Source organism: Pan paniscus, chromosome 11 (assembly GCF_029289425.2).
Source record: "Pan paniscus chromosome 11, NHGRI_mPanPan1-v2.0_pri, whole genome shotgun sequence".
Classification (NCBI taxonomy): domain Eukaryota; kingdom Metazoa; phylum Chordata; class Mammalia; order Primates; family Hominidae; genus Pan; species Pan paniscus.
In genome coordinates, this window is record NC_073260.2 from 69,375,350 (window position 1) to 69,393,211 (window position 17,862).

Here is a 17,862-nt window from a genome sequence, read left to right on the forward strand (position 1 = left end):
TCAGGTATGTCAAAAGTCCAGTTCAAATCAAAACTTCCATTTCTCATTCAACTGAATCTTCTCTCTTTCCCTCAGCTTGGGCCTGACTCATAGTTTGGAAGGATAAAGGAAGAAACAGTCTATTTTTTCATTTTCTTTGTTTCACCTCCCCTCCTGCCCCTCATCTTCATGACTTTTTAATCAGGGAAGGTGGAAGATGGATTAAAAGAAAGGAACTTTAAAAATATTTGGTGCTATTTAAAGTGATCTCTTAGCTATTGAATGTCCTTTGTTATGACAGATGTCTAAATGCTGGCTCTTTCAGGAGCCTCTGCATCTTACCATTTCTGGCAATGTTCTCACTGGCTAATCCTCTGAGACCACCCGCTTCCCTTAGTACTTGCACTACAGAATACAACCCACATAGATTTTTCTGTTTGGGTTCCTCCTGGAAATTTTTCCTTGGGTTCTTTCTAGAACAGTTGTTTCCAGCCACCTTGCTAGTGAGTGTCCATTTGGCCTCAATAGTGATGCCCTCCTGCCTAAGAAGATATGCAGCTTGGTCCTACTGCTGACCTCTTTTCTTGCTGCTTCAGCAGATTCTGGGACAATGTTGCTTCGGTAAAGGATGCTGTTGAAGAGATTTAGCATTGGCCCAAAGGCAGACCAGATGCTCACTTTCAGCATTGAGTGAAGGATGCTAAGGTGGTTCCTTATGTGTGAAGCTATCTCTGGAAAGATATCAGGATGTTAAAAATATAACTAGAAAGGCCTATATGTATTAGGACTATTCTAAAAGCTTATAACAGAAAATACAACTCAAACTGACTTAAATGAAAAGAAAATCCTTTTTTGGACTTTGTTACAGAAAGAGACTACTGTGGGGTTAGCTTCAGGCACAGCTTGATGCAGGGATTAAAACTGTGTCCTCAGGAGCCAGTTTCTCTCTCTCTTTCTCTTTCTACCTCTTTGAGCTGGTTTTTCTGGGTGGGCTCCAATCTAGACAGGATCTTCTGTCATGGCAACACAGTGGCTGTAGCAACTGCAGTCTCATGGGCCTTTCAACATTGAATCTAGTGGAAAGTGAAAACTCAGACAAAAATACCCAAACTGAATCTCATTGGCTCTGATTGGAAATGTCTTGAGGGCATAGTACTATAAAGGTCATTTTTGATTCCCCACAGAATTTAGTATTCTGCCTTATACAAAATAGATGCTCAAAAATGCCTATGGAATGAATGAATGAATGAATGCACAAATGAATAAATGAATCTATAAGCCTTCACTGACACATTTAATAATAACTAACCAATTAATTAGTGAGACCCTAGAAAATGGGATGGTGGAAAGGTATCTATTTATTGCAAGAGGATTGAAGTCAAGAATGAATCAGTTTTAGCTAGAGTCTATTGTAGTCTAGATGTTATGTGTATGTGTATTTTTCTTGAGAAGGTTGATAGTTTTTCTTCCTTTTGTCAGGTATAGCAGTAAGAGATCTAATAAGAGGTACAACCAAAGAGAACTATGTTGTGGTAGACTACTACAGGGAATTCTGTGGGTAATGAAGACTGTGGAATGCCTTAGACATGGAAGAGAAGACATAGAAAAATAGCACTGAAGGGAAGGAGTCCCTGAAAAGGGCAAGGAGAGACACCAGGCCAGGTTATAACAAACCCAGGAACTTAGGGCATCAGGACAACCTAATGTTTCCCATTCACTAGGTAAGGTTCCCATTCACCTTGAGAAAGTTACTTAAAATCTCTAAGTCTCAGTTCTGTCATCTAGAAAATGAGAATAATCATAACCACTTACCTATTTTCCTAACTTCACAGGGTGGTTGAATTTAAAAACTGAAAGGCTTTGGGATTAGACTGCCTAGGTTCAAATCTCAGTTCTACCTTTAACCTCTCTAAGCCTATTTTCTTTATCTTTGTATTAAGAATAATTAATACCTACCTCACAGACTGTGGTGAGGTTTAAATGAAACAAGATATAAAACATACTTAGAGGCCAGGCGCGGTGGCTCACGCCTGTAATCCCAGCACTTTGGGAGGCCGAGGCGGGCGGATCACGAGGTCAGGAGATCGAGACCATCCTGGCTAACACGGTGAAACCCCGTCTCTACTAAAAATACAAAAAATTAGCCGGGCGCGGTAGCGGGCGCCTGTAGTCCCAGCTACTCGGGAGGCTGAGGCAGGAGAATGGCGTGAACCCGGGAGGCGGAGCTTGCAGTGAGCCGAGATCGCACCACTGCACTCCAGCCTGGGCGACAGAGCGAGACTCCGTCTCAAAAAAAAAAAAAAAAAAAAAAAACAAAAAACATACTTAGAATAAGACCTGGCATATGACAATTAATTATTGCTCTATTATTCATTTATTCCTTCATTCAGCAAATAGCTATTGAGTGTCTACTATGTGCCAGGTACTGTTTTAGGCACTCATGAAACACAGATGAACAAAACAGACAAGCATTTACCCTCACAGAACTTCTAGTAGAGGAGACAGACAAGAAATATTAAGCTTAATTATAATTATGCAGTATTTTAAAAGGCGATAATTGCTACAGAAATAAAAATGGAGCAGGTGAGGGAGTTAGGGAATCGAGAGGAGAATGTGGGTGGAGTTAACTAATGTAAATAGAAGAGTCACAACGAAGCCCATTGGAAGGTAGCCTTGAAAAGAGTTGAGGTAGCTCACCAAGAGCATATCTGGAAAGCAATGTTCCAGGTAGAGGGGACAGCCATTGCAAAGCCCCATAAGTGAAAGCATGCTCAGTGTGTCCTAGGAACAGCAAGGCGGCTGGTTTAGCTATAGCCTAGTGAGCTAGGGAGACAGTGCTAGGAAATGACCCAGAGAAATAATGGTAGGCCAGCTCATGGAGGACCTTATAATTAATTAGAAGGGTTTTGGATTTTTTTTTTTTCCGAGATAGAGTCTTGCTGTGTCGCCCAGGCTGGAGTGCTGTGGTGTGATCTCAGCTCACTGCAACTTCCACCTCCTGGGTTCAAGCAATTCTCCCTGCCTCAGGCTCCCGACTAGCTGGGATTACAGGTGCCCGCCACCATGCTCACTCATTTTTGTATTTTTTAGTAGAGACAGGGTTTTGCCGTGTTGGTCAGACTGGTCTTGAACTCCTGACCTCAGGTGATCCATCCACCTTGGCCTCCCAAAGTGCTGGGATTATAGGCATGAGCCACTGTGCCCAGCCAGGACTTTGGATTTTACTTTATTTCAAATGGAAAGTCACTGGAGAGTGTTGAACTTAGGAGAGAAGCGATCTGATCTAATTTTATAAGGATTGCTCTGGCTACTGTGTTGAGGAAAGACTGGGGGTGGAAATGAAGCAAGGGTGAAATCAAAGAGCCCTGTTAGAGGCTACTGCACATAACCCAGGTGAACTATGATGGTAAATTTGACTATGATAGTGGATTTGACTATGATGGCACATTTGACCAGCAACCATGGATTGAACTGTGTATTAGCAATGAGGGTGGTGATAAGTGGTCAAATCCCGGATATATTTTGAAAGCCAAGCCACAGAATTTCATGATGGATTAGATGAGTATAAGAGAAAGAGCAACGTTCTGAGTAGCCTGATAAAACCTTGCTTGTGTTCAAGAAACCCTTATTCTACTGAAAAATGGCAAAGTGTAAGGGTAGTGATGCTAGCATATTGTTATAATTGTCTTATTTTATTATTCCTTGTTGTTAATCTCTTACTTGGCCTAATTTATAAATTAAACTTCATCATAAGTATGTATGTATAGGAAAAAATATATAGTATACATAGGGTTCAGTAGTATCAGCAGTTTCAGGCATCCACCAGGGATCTTAGAACATATCCCTCAAGGATAAGGGGGAACTACTGTAGTTTGCCAGGGCTGCCATAACAAAATATCTCAGACTGGGTGGCTTAAACATTAGAAATTTGTTTTCTCACAGTTCTGGCAGCTTAAAGTCCAAGATCAAGATGTCGGTAGGGTTGGTTCCTTCTGAAATTTCTCTCCTTGGCTTGCAGATGGCTGCCTTCTTGCTTCACATGGCCTTTCCTCTGTGCCAGTGCACCCCCGATATGTATCTTCTTGTAAGTTCACCAGTCATAATGAATTACAGCCCACCCTAACAATCCCATTTTGACTTAATTACCTCCTAAAAGGTTCTATCTCCAAATACAGTCACATTCTAGTACGTGGGTTAGGGCTTCAACATACCTCTTTGGAGAAGACACAATTGAACCCACTCCCAGGATTTAGGGCAATGGGTTGAACATTGAAGGAACAGGGTAAACTCTTAAGTTAAATGGCTGACAACCAAGCCCTGTCCTGCTCCTCATGTCATTATGCTAAAATAATGTTATAGTCTGAGCTTGCTTGACTAGTAGACCATGTCCTACCTTCTCCTCATAAATACACAGTCTATGAAAATCTAACAAAAGCACATATAGTAGATATTAAATTGCTCCTAATTCTACTCCTGTATTGACATTATTTCTGGGTTATGTGGACACACTTTAGCTAACATAGTATTGCTTTGTCTAAAGAAAATAATTTGGTTGTGTTTGCTTTGTCTTCTTAAAAACTTTGAAAGATGCTTCAGCTGCCTCGGGTTATACTTCATAGCAAAAATAGAGTGCATGTTATTATATGAATATATTGTGGAAAATTTTGAATGCACAAACTTAGTGTGTTCAACATTTTGAGTGAATATTTGACATATTAAATAAAACTCTCTGGTGCACAACACAGAAAATTCTGATTTTTAAAGTAAATTTTTTCTAGGGCCTGCCTTCTTTATTCTCTGTTTCATTTGCTTCAATATAGATTTTCAAAAATTTCTCAAGACACCTTCCACTTTTCTAACTAAATCTTTTACCACTTATATCTTTTTATTCCCATGTACAACAATGTAAATAAGAAAAATAAGTTTTGCTACACTGTGCCCAGGGTACCTACAAATATAGCATTAGGTTGAAGGTGTTTTGTTCTTGTTCTTGAAATTACTTTAATAACTGATTTTCTAGGGAAATATAATATCAGTGATTATTTACAGTAGTTCCCAATTATCTGCAGGGCATATGTTCCTCGATGCCTAGTGGATGCCTGAAACCAAAGGCAGTATTAAACCCTATATACAATATATTTTTCCCATACATACATACCTATAATAAAGCTTAATCTATAAATTAGGCACAATAAGACACTAACAATGACCAATAATAGAATAATTACAATATATTGTTCTCAATTTCACAGACAGAAGATTTGTTCCTACTGTAGATCTCAGCAACCTCAGATTTTTCCTTTCCTTGTTAAGTCACAACCTTTCACCTTTTCACTTGAAGCACTTTATGGCTTCTCTTTGCCATATCTAAACTGTCAGCATCACTACTCTTGCACTTTGGGGCCATAATTAAAGAAAATAAAGGTTACTTGGACACAAGATCTGTGATACCGTGACAGTCAGTCTGATAACAAAGATGGCTAAGTGACTCACAGGCAGAGAGTGTAGACAGCATGGAGACATTGGACAAAGAGATGATTTGTGTTCTGCTTGGGACAGAGTGGAACAGTGGAAGATTTCATCATGCTACTCACAACAGAACATAGTTTAAAACTTATGAATTGTTTATTTCTGGAACTTTCCATGTAATATTTTTGGGCCACAGCTGACTGTGGGTAACCGAAACCATGGAAGGCAAAAACAGATAAAGGGGGCACTACTATATTGGACATTTACCACGTGTAGGCACTGTGCTAGGAACCTCAACATCCTTTCCACAACCTGTAAGGTAAGTGAAAGTTCCCACGTTTTGCAGGAGGAAGCTGAAGCTTAGGGAAGTTAAGTGCTTTTCCAGGGCCAGCACTTACTGGTGGAGCAGTAACTGGTGGAGCAAAGACTTAATCTCACATTTGTCTGGTTCTAATGGCTATATATTCTGCCTACACTGCCTCACTAGGGTTTCCAAACCTACATGCTACTAAGAGACCACACATGACCTGGAACAGCTGTGACAACTTATATGTGAAAAGCACAGTTTTTCATAAACCAAAGACCCTTCACACCAAAGCAGAGTGTCTTCTCTTAGAAAATACAATGATTGGTATTTTGGAACATTCCTAGGAATTGATCCAGCAGAAAACATCTAAACTTTTTCTGATCTATTTCTAGTGTCTGTATAACAATGTTGTCAGTGTAACCCCAGGGCTGTAGCCCACACACTTATTATGTATCCTACACCCCACAAAAGAGTGGTTTTCCTTTGTCCTAGCCTCTAATGGTGTGAGCTCAATGTGGCTGATGTATTGGCACTCAGATTGCAATGTGACAAGGGTTACTGTCTCAATCCATTTTGTGCTGCTATAACAGAATGCCTGAGACTGAGCAATTTATATAGAATGGAAACTTATATCCTTACAGTTCTGGGGGCTGCAAAGTCTAAGATCAAGGTTCTGATATCTAGTGAGAGCCATCTTGCTACATCATCCCATGGTGGAAGGGGCAGAGAGAGGGTAAGGGAAAGAGCAAGAGGGAACCAAACTCATCCCTTAATAAGGAACCTACTCCCATGATAATGACATTAATCTATTAACAAGGGCAGTGCCCCCATGACCCAAACATCTCCCATTAAGCCCTACCTTTCGACACCGCTGCATTGGGGAGTCAAGTTTCCAACTCATGAGTTTTGGGGGATACATCCAAACCATGGCAGTTACCCATTCAAAAATTAATGCATAAACAAACAAAGGTTCCTCTAAAACATTCACTTATTTGTTAAAACAACCAGCATCATAAGCTACATGTATATAAGAATTAAGCCTCTCATAACTGAAAGCAATCAGAAATGGTATATAGTCCAGGATCCCTAGGATCTTGTTCTATTCCACATTTCCTGAATACCCACTATGCATTATACATCAAATAATTGCCCCAGAGTTATAATAAGTCAAGTAATAAGGGTTAAGTCCTAGAGATAATGAAACCACACAGCTAGCTCTCCTTGTGGGTATCTGAGTGTGAGTTCATCAAGAATGGTAGGGAGGAAGGAAGCATTCCAGGATGAGGGAATGGCTGGTGTGAAGTATGGAGCCATTAAACAGTGTGGCAGCTTTCGAAGAACTGTAAGTGACTAGGCTGGCATGTAGAATATTGTCACCCAGGATTACCAACAAAGTGGAGTCTAAAATATAGGCTTTTTTGTGCAATATTGGCAGTTTTGTTTTAATATTTCCAAAGATTATCAACTTACAACCTTGAGACTAAGAACACTTATCATAGGAAACATTGGTTAAGACGTTATTGTAAAAAACGTATTTACTTAAAATTAAATGTACCCACCAACTTCATCAAAATTACCTATAACTAAGACATTGGAGATCTATCTCTAGCTAACATAACAATACTAAAATGAGGTGGGGCCGGGCATGGTGGCTCACACTTGTAATCCCAGCACTTTGGGAGGCCGAGGCAGGCGGATCACGAGGTCAGGAGATCGAGACTATCCTGGCTAACACGGCGAAACCTCGTCTCTACTAAAAACACACACACACACACAAAATTAGCTGGGTGTGGTGGCGGGTGCCTGTAGTCTCAGCTACTTGGAAGACTGAGGCAGGAGAATGGTGTGAACCCGGGAGGCGGAGCTTGCAGTGAGCCGAGATCATGCCACTGCACTCCAGCCTGGGCAACAGAGCAAGACTCCATCTCAAAAAAATAAATAAATAAATAAATAAAAATAAAATGAAATAAGGCATAGATTCCCTTAAAATTAGGAACATAACTAAGGCATTCCTTTCTACAAATGAAAAAAAAAAAAAACAAAAGCTTTAAAATCTAATGCATAAACTCAATATTACATTTCAAACTCTTAGCCAGAAGATATATGCTCCTATAAAATTCCAGCCAGGATGGGTATAGTGTGTAGAAAGATGAAGAAAAATAAATGAATTATAGACCTCTTTTTCTAGCAAAAAAAAAAATACACTAGAGATCACTGTGCACTCTGGCTACAAAACACCTGAAAATGCAAGAAAAAAAGGATAAATGGATAAAATATCCCTTTTTTTTTTACATTAATTTCTGGGATACAAGTGCAGAACATGCAGGTTTGTTACATAGGTATACATGTGTGATGGTGCTTTGCCGGACCTATCATCCCAACATCTAGGTTTTAAGCCCTGCATGCATTAGATATTTGTCCCCCCACCCCCCAACAGGCCCCGGTGTGTGATGCTCCCCTCCCTGTGTCCATGTGTTATCATTGTTCAACTCCCACTTATGAGTGAGAACATGCAGTGTTTGGTTTTCTGTTCCTGTGTTAGTCTGCTGAGAATGATGCTTTCCAGCTTCATCCATGTCCCTCCAAAGGACATGAACTCATTCTTTTTTATGGCTGCATAGTATTTCATGGGGTATATGTGCCACATTTTCTTTATCCAGTCTATCACTGATGGGCATTTTGGTTGGTTCCAAGTCTTTGCTATTGTAAATAGTGCTGCAGTAAACATATGTGTGCATGTGTCTTTACAGTAGAATGATTTATAATCCTTTGGGTATATACCCAGTAACGGGATTGTTGGGTCAAATGGTATTTCTGGTTCTAGATCCTTGAAGAATTGCCACACTGTCTCCCACAATGGTTGAACTAATTTACACTCCCACCAACAGTGTAAAAGCATTCCTATTTTTCCACATCCTCTCTCTACATCTGTTGTTTTCTGACTTTTTAATGATTGCCATTCTAACTGGCATGAGATAGTATCTCATTGTGTTTTTGATTTGCATTTCTCTAATGACCAGTGATGATGAGCTTTTTTTCATGTTTGTTGGCTGCATAAACATCTTCTTTTGAGAAGTGTCTGTTCATATCCTTCGGCCACTTTTTGATGGGGTTGGTTTTTTCTTGTAAATTTGTTTAAGTTCACTGTACATTCCAGATATTAGACCTTTGTCAGATTGATAGATTGCAAAACTTTTCTCCTATTCTGTAGGAATACTCTGATGGCAGTTTCTTTTGCTGTGCAGAAGCTCTTTAGTTTAATCAGATCACATTTGCCAATTTTGGCTTTTGCTGCAATTGCTTTTGATATTTTAGTCATGAAGTCTTTGCCCATGTCTATGTCCTGAATGGTATTGCCTAGGTTTTCTTCATGGTTTTTATGGTTTTAGGTTTTATATTTAAGTCTTTAATCCAACTTGAGTTAATTTTGTATAAGGTGTAAGGAAGGGGTCCAGTTTCAGTTTTCTGCATATGGCTAGCCAGTTTTCCCAGCAACATTTATTACATAGAGAATCCTTTCCCCATTGCTTGTTTTTATCAGGTTTGTCAAAGATCATATGGTTGCAGATGTGTGGTGTTATTTCTGAGGCCTCTGTTCTGTTCCATTGGTCTATATGTCTGTTTTGGCACCAGTACCATGCTGTTTTGGTTACTGTAGCCTTGTAGTATAGTCTGAAGTCAGGTAACGTGATGCCTCCAGCTTTGTTCTTTTTGCTTAGGATAGTCTTGGCTATACAGGCTCTTTTTTGGTTCCATATGAAATTTAAAGTAGTTTTTTCTAATTCTGTGAAGAAAGTCAATGGTAGCTTGATGGGAATAGCATTGAATCTATAAATTACTTTGGGCAGTATGGCCATTTTCATGATATTGATTCTTCCTATTGATAAGCATGGAATTTTTTTTCCATTTGTTTGTGTCCTCTCTTATTTTTCTTGAGCACTGGTTTGTAGTTCTTTTTGAAGAGGTCCTTCACATCCCTTGTAAGTTGTATTCCTTGGTATTTTATTTTCTTTGTAGCAATTGTGAATGGGAAGTTCACTCATTATTTGGCTCTCTGCTTGTCTATTATTGGTGTATAGGGATGCTTGTGATTTTTGCACATTGATTTTGTATCCAGAGACTTTGCTGAAGTTGATTATCAGCTTAAGGAGTTTTTGGGCTGAGACAATGGGGTTTTCTAAATATACAATCATGTCATCTGCAAATAGAGACAATTTGACTTCCTCTCTTCCTATTTGAGTACCTTTTATTTCTTTCTCTTGCCTGATTGCCCTGGACAGAACTTCCAATACTATGTTGAATAGGAATGGTGACAGAGGGTATCCTTGTCTTTGCCAGTTTTCAAAGGGAATGCTTCCAGCTTTTCCCCATTCGGTATGATATTGGCTATGGGTTTGTCATAAATAGCTCTTATTATTTTGAGGACATGAACACCTAGTTTATTGAGAGTTTTTAGCATGAAGCGGTGTTGAATTTTATCGAAGGCCTTTTCTGCATCTATTGAGATAATCATGTGGTTTTTGTCATTGGTTCTGTTTATGTGATGGATTACATTTATTGATTTGTCTATGTCGAACCAGCCTTGTATCCCAGGGATGAAGCTGACTTGATTGTGGTGGATAAGCTTTTTGATGTGCTGCTGGATTCGGTTTGTCAGTATTTTATTGAGGATTTTTGCATTGATGTTCATCAGGGACATTGGCCTGAAATTTTCTTTTTTTGTTGTGTCTCTGCCAGGTTTTGGTGTCAGAATGATGCCGGCCTCATAAAATGAATTAGGGAGGAGTCTCTCTTTTTCTATTGCTTGGAATAATTTCAGAAGGAATGGTACCAGCTCCTCTTTGTACCTCTGGTAGAATTTGGCTGTGAATCCATCTGGTCCTGGGCTTTTTTTGGTTGGTAGGCTATTAATTACTGCCTTAATTTCAGAACTTGTTATTGGTCTATTCAGGGATTCTACTTCTTCCTGATTTAGTCTTGGGAGGGTGTATGTGTCCAGGAATTTATCCATTTCTTCTAGATTTTCTAGTTTATTTTCATAGAGGTGTTTATAGTATTCTCTGATGGTAGTTTGTATTTCTGTAGGATCAGTTGTGATATTCCCTTTATCATTTTTTATTGCATCTATTTGATTCTTCTCTGTTCTTTTTTATTAGTCTGAGCGGTCTATCTATTTTATTGATCTTTTTAAAAAACCAGCTCCTGGATTCACTGATTTTTTTGAAGGGACTTTCATGTCTCTATCTCCTTCAGCTCTGCTCTGATCTTCATTATTTCTTGTCTTCTAGCTTTTGAATTTGTTTGCTCTTGCTTGTCTAATTCTTTTAATTGTGATGTTAGGGTGTCGATTTTAGATCTTTCCTGCTTTCTCCTGTGGGCATTTAGTGCTATACATTTCCCTCTAATGCTGCTTTGGCTGTGTCCCAGAGATTCTGGTACATTGTGTCTTTGTTCTCATTGGTTTCAAAACACATCTTTATTTCTGCTTTCATTTTGTTGTTTTCCCAGTAGTCATTCAGGAGCAGGTTGTTCAGTTTCCATGTAGTTGTGCAGTTTTGAGTGGGTTTCCTAATCCTGAGTCCTAATTTGATTGCACTGTGGTCTGAAAGACTGTTTGTTATGATTTCTGTTCTTTTGCATTTACTGAGGAGTGTTTTACTTCCAATTATGTGGTCAATTTTAGAATAAGTGCGATGTGTTGCTGAGAAGAATGTATATTCTCCTGATTTGGGGTGGAGAGTTCTGTAGATATCTATTAGGTCCACTTGGTCCAGAGCTGAGTTCAAGTCCTGGATATCCTTGTTAATTTTCTGTCTCATTGATCTAATACTGACAATGGGGTGTTAAAGTCTTCCACTATTACTGTGTGTGAGTCTAAGTCTCTTTGTATGTCTTTAGGAACTTGCTTTATGAATCTGGGTACTCCTGTATTGGGTGCATATATATTTAGGATAGTTAGCTCTTCTTGTTGCATTGATCCCTTTACCATTATGTAATGGCCTTCTTTGTCTGTTTTGATCTTTGTTGGTTTAAAGTCTGTTTTATCAGAGACTAGGATTGCAACCCTTGCTTTTTTTTTTCTTTGCATTTGCTTGGTAAATATTCCTCCATCTTTTTATTTTGAGCCTATGTGTGTCTTTGCATGTGAGATGAGTCTCCTGAATACAGCACACTGATGGGTCTTGACTCTATCCAATTTGCCAGTCTGTGTCTTTTAATTGGGGCATTTAGCCCGTTTACATTTAAGATTAATATTGTTATTTGATTCTGTCATGTGAATTTGATTCTGTCATTGTGTGAATTTGATTCTGTCATTATGATGGTAGCTGGTTATTGTGGCTGTTACTTGATGTAGTTTCTTCATAGTGTTGATGTTCTTTACAATTTGGTATGTATTTGCAGTAGCTGGTACTGGTTTTTCCTTTCCATATTTAGTGCTTCCTTCAGGAGCTCTTGTAGGGCAAGCCTGGTGGCAACAAAATCCTTCAGCATTTGCTTGTCTGTAAAGGATTTTAATTCTCCTTCACTTATGAAGCTTAGTTTGGCTGGATATGAAATTCTGGGTTGAAAATTCTTTTCTTTAAGAATGTTGAATATTGGTCCCTACTCTCTTCTGGCTTGTAGGGTTTCTGCAGAGAGATCCACTGTTAGTCTGATGGGCTTCCCTTTCTAAGAAACCTGACCTTTCTCTGTAGCTGCCTTTAACAATTTTTCTTTCATTTCAACCTTCGAGAATCTGATGATTATGTATCTTCATGTTGCTCTTCTCATGGAGTATCTTAGTGGTGTTTTCTGTATTTCCTGAATTTGAATGTTGGCCTGTCTTGCTAGGTTGGGGAAGTTCTCCTGGATAATATCATGAAGTATGTTTTCCAACTTGGTTCCATTCTTCCCCTCACTTTCAGGTACACCAATCAGTCATAGATTTGGTCTTTCCACATAGTCCCATATTTCTTGGAGGCTTTGATCATCTTTTTCATTTTTTTTCTCTAATCTTGTCTTTATGCCTTATTTCAGTAAGTTGATCTTCAATTTCTGATATTCTTTCTTCTGCTTGATTGATTTGGCTATTGATACTTGTGTATGCTTCACAGAGTTCTCATGCTGTGTTTTTCAGCTCCATCAGGTCATTTATGTTCTTCTTTAAGCTGGTTATTCTAGTTAGCAGTTCCTGTAACCTTTTATCAAGGTTTTCAGCTTCCTTGCATTGGGTTAGAACATGCTCCTTTACCTCAGAGGAATTTATTACCTATCTTCTGAAGCCGACTTTTGTCAATTTGTCAAACTCATTCTCCATCCAGTTTTGTGCCCTTGCTGGAGAAGAGTTGTGATCATTTAGAGAAGAAGCAGCATTGTGATTTTTGGAATTTTCAGCATTTTTGTGCTGGTTTTTACTCATCTTCATGGATTTCTCTACCTTTGATATTTGAAGTTGATGACTTTTGGATGGGGATTTTGTGTGGGGGTCCTTTGTGTTGATGTTGATATTATTGTTTTCTGTCTGTTAGTTTTTCTTCTAACAGTCAGGCCCCTCTTCTGCAGGTCTGCTGCAGTTTGCTGGAGGTCCATTCCAGACCCTGTTTGCCTGGGCATCATCATTGGAGGCAGCAGAACAGCAAAGATTGCTGCCTGCTCCTTTCTCTGGAAGCTTTGTCCCAGAGGGCCACCTGCCAGATGCCAGCCAGAGCTCTCCTATAAGAGGTGTCTGTCGGTCCCTGCTGGGAGGTCTCTCCCAGTCAGCAGGCATGGGAGTCAGGGAGCCACTTGAGAAGGTAGTCTGTCCCTTAGCAGAGCTTGAGCACTGTGCTGGGAGAATCCTCCCTGTCAGGATCCACTGTTCTCTTCAGAGCCGGCAGGGAGGGACATTTAAGTCCACTGAAGCTGCACCCACAGCTACCCCTTCCCCCAGGGGCTCTGTCCCAGGGAGATGGGAATTTTATCTATAAGCTGCTGCCTTTCTTTCAGAGATCCTGCCCAGTGAGGAGTGATCTAGGGAGGCAGTCTGGCCACAACCGCTTTGCCACACTGTGGTGAGTTCTGCCCAGTCTGAACTTCCTGGCCTCCTTAGCACTGTCAGGGAAAAACTGCCTACACAAGCCTCAGTAATGACGGATGCTCCTCTCACACCAAACTCCATCATCCCAGGTCAACATCAGACTGCTATGCTGGCATTGAGAATTTCAAGCCAGTGTTTCTTAGCTTGCTGGGTTCCATGGGAGTGGGACCCACTGAGTGAGACAACTTGGCTCCCTGGCTTCAGCTCCCTTTCCAGGAAAGTGAACGGTTCTGTCCTGCTGGGGTTCCAGGCACCACTCAGTTGGAAATGCAAAAATCACTCGTCTTCTGCATAGGTCTTGCTAGGAGCTGCAGACCAGAGCTGTTCCTATTTGGCCATCTTGCCAGATTTCAATATACGCTTTTTGTTGAGTTCTTATTGTTTATATTCCTTTACAAGTTGTTTTTTTTCTTTAGCTCACAACTAACATTACGATAGTTGTATTATTTTCATAACTAGCCTAGTATTTGCTTTATATTTATATATTTTTTAAATCCTAAAAAGTATTCTATATTTATTCACATATTTCCCCATTCATCTTCATTCCTTTCTACATTTCCATGTTTATCTCTTGAATTATTTTCTTTTGCGGGAAGTGTTTTTCTTTTGCTAGAATAATTTTCTTCTGTATCTAGCTTTTTATTTTTGTTTTGTTTCATTTTATTTTTGGTGCATGTCTGCTGCTGATTTCTTTCAGTTTTTGTTTGTCTGGGAATGTCATTTTCCTTTACATTTGAAGGATAGTTTTTCTGGGAATAGAATTCTAAGTGAACAATTATTTCCTTAACAGCCATTTATTTAAAGATGTAATTCAACTGAATTCTGGCTTCCATCATATCTATTGAGAAGTCAGATGTCAGTCCTAAAATTGTTTTTTGTTTTTGTTTTTGTTTTTTTGAAAGTACTATTTTCCTCTGGGTGCATTTAATATTTTCTCCTCATGTTTGATTTTCAGCATTTTAGTATGATATGTATTTGTCCACTTTGCATTGTTATAAAGGAATATCTGAGATGAGAATTTATAAAGAAAAGTGTTTTATTTGGCTCATGGTTCTGCAGTCTCTAACAGCATAGCACCAACATGAGCTCAGCTTCTGGTGAAGTCTCAGGAAGATTTTACTTGTAGCGGAAGGCAAACGCAGAGCAGGCATGTCAACATGGTGAGACAGAGCAAGAGGGAGGCAGGGAGGAGGTGCTAGGCTCTTTAAACAACCAGTTCTTACGTGAACTAATAGAGCAAAAACTCACTAATCATGAAGGGGATGGCACCAAGCCATTCATGAGGGATCCACTCCCATGACCCAAACATCTCCCACTAGGTCACATCTCCAACATTGGGGATCACATTTCAACATGAGATTTCAGAGGACAAATATCCAAACTATATCAACATGCATGTGTGTAGTCTTCTTTGTAGTTATTCTGCTTGGGTTTCATTAAATTTCTTTAATCTTTGAGCTGAGATCTTTCACTAGTTTTCAAAATTTCTTGATCTTTATCTTGTCAAATATTGCCCCTGCCTAACCGTCTCTCCTATCTTTCTGAGACTCCAATTATATGTACATTAAAAGTTCTTACTATGTATTATATATCCTTCATGCTCTCTTACAAATATTTTCTTTCTTTTTGTTCTCAGTTCTTTAGTTTGGGTATTTTCTATTGGCCAATTAAAAAAATTTTTTTTGAATCTTAGTGATGTTCAGTATGTTATTAAACCCACTAACTGATTTTTAATTTCTGTAATTCTATTTTTCAATTCTAGAATTTCCATTTGTTCATTTTTAAATAGTTTTGAGATGGAATTTACATTCCAAATAATTCATTTTTTAAAGTATATAATTCATTGGTTTTAAATATACTCATGAAGCTGTGTAATGCTTACCACTATCTAATTCTAGAACATTTTTTATCACCTCAAAAGAAACTCCATACCCATTAGTAGTCACTCCCATTCCCTTTCCCTATCTCTTCCCTCTTTACCCCACCCCCAGAAAACTACTAATCTACTTTCTGTCTATATAGATTTGCCCATCTAGACCTTTCATACAAATCAGATCATACAATATGTGGTCTTCTGTATCTGGCTTCTTTCACTAAGACAAGGTTTTCAAGGTTTATAAATTTATCAATTGATGAACATTTGGATTGCTTTCATTTTTTGGCTATTATAATAATGATGCTATTTTATTTGTGAACAAGTTTTTCTGTGGACATATGTTTTCATTTTCTTCAAGGTATAAACCAGGGAGTGGAACTGTTGGATAGTATGGTAACTCTATACTTAACTATTTAATAATTGCCAGACTTCTTCAAAGTGGCTGTACCATTTTACATTCCCACTAGCAGTGTATTAGGGTTTCAGTTTCTCCATATCCTTGTCAACATTTCTCACTTTCTCTTTTTTATTATAGTCGTCCCAAGTGGGAGGTGGCATCTCATGTCTATTTTGTCTGATATTATTGTAGCCACTCCAGTTCTTTTTTGGGAACTGCATGAATGGTATATCATTTTCCAATCTTTCAGTTTCAACTTATTTGTATATTTGAATCTAAAGTGTGTCTCTTGGAGACAACATATAGTTGGATCATTTTTTCAATTCATTGTACCAGTCTCTACCATTTGATCAGAGTGTTAACAATTACAATTTACAATTAACATAATTATTAATAAGGTAGAATTTATGTTTGCATTTTGGCATTTGTTTTCTGTATGTATTACATCTTCTTTTTGTTCCTTTATTCTATTACTGTTTTTCATGTTAAATAGATATTTTCTAATATACCATTTTAATTCTTGTTTTATTTTACTATATATTTCTAAGTTATTTTCTTAGTGGTTGCCCTAGGGATTTCAATTAACATCTTTAAAAAATATTTTTACAAGTAATTTTAAAAAATGTTATTATTCCCCAAAGAGGGTACACCATTCCTGGAGGTACTGCAATACCAGGTCGATGCCTGGAGTGGACAGAGTAAGCTCCTATCCCATCTCCCTGCTCCAAAAACCCATTTAATATAGTATCCTCAGATAGAGGACATATCAGATATTAAACTTATAAGAACAGATACTACACTTGATCTTAGCCAAAACACTGAGAGGCGATCAAAACAATTGATTTTTTTTTTTTTTTTTAGAAAGAAGTGGGGTCTCACATGCTGTCCAGGCTAGTCTCAAACTCCTGGGCTCAAGCCATCCTCTCACCTCGGCCTCCCAAAGTGCTGGGATTCAGGCATGAGCCACCACTCCCGGCCCTCGATTAATAACTTGACTTAAGATAATCTAGTTCATATTAACTTAATTTCATAGCATACAAAAACTATGCTTCATTTCTTCCTTCCATTATTCTATCATGAATATGGCACCTTTTTGTGTTATAAGCCCATTGACACAGTTTTATAATTATTGCTTTATGCAGTTGGTTGTCTTTTAAATCAGAAGATAAGAGAAATAAAAATATACTTCTTCTGTTCTTTATATTTACCTACACAGTTATCTTTATTGGTACTTTTTATTTCTTCATACAAGTTTGAGTTACTATCTAGTACACTTTGCTTTTAGCCTGAAGGACTTCCTTTAGTAGCTAGTGATGAATTTAGTTTTATTTATTTGAGAGTGTCATCAGTTCCCTTTTGTTTTTGAAGGGTAGATTTCCTGCATATAGAATTCTTAGTTTTCTTTCAACACTTTTATATATGTCATCTCACTATCTTCTGGCCTTTACAGTTTCTGATGAGGAGTTAGCTGTTAATCTTATTGAGGTTCTCTTGTATATAATGAGTCACTTTTCTCTTGCTTTCAAGATTCTCACCCTGAAGTCAGCTGATTAGCAAAGAAAAAATTTTATTAATTAAAAAGATTTGCTCATTGTCTTTGGCTTGTAACAGTTAAATGTAATTTTTCTAGTAGTGACTCCTTGAATTTTCCTAGTGGAAGTTCTTTGACTTTCTTGAATGTATAGACTTATATTTTTAAAAATCAGGTTTGAAAAGGTTTTGGCTATTAATTTTTCAAATGTTCTTTCTTCCCCTTTCTCTCTCTCTTCCTTTTGGGA

At 38.3% G+C, this 17,862-nt stretch overlaps 1 protein-coding gene and 1 non-coding gene across 4 annotated transcripts in view; one reads left to right on the forward strand and one right to left on the reverse strand.

Annotated features, from left to right (window-relative positions):
• Window positions 1–17,862, forward strand: part of MAMDC2 (MAM domain containing 2) — a 176,160-nt gene that overhangs the window by 128,784 nt on the left and 29,514 nt on the right. The window contains exon 12 of one of the 3 annotated variants that reach the window (XM_055091886.2): window positions 3,922–4,122. The exons of the other annotated variants lie outside the window; for them this stretch is intronic. Coding sequence (XP_054947861.1) covers window positions 3,922–3,975 — 54 coding nt within the window. The 3' untranslated portion in view covers window positions 3,976–4,122. Of the gene's footprint in view, window positions 1–3,921; window positions 4,123–17,862 lie in introns of those variants that run through there. 3 annotated transcript variants of the gene reach the window in all.
• Window positions 16,724–16,914, reverse strand: LOC112440921 (U2 spliceosomal RNA). The gene has a single exon (XR_003028909.2). It is a non-coding gene; the product is annotated as a U2 spliceosomal RNA (small nuclear RNA).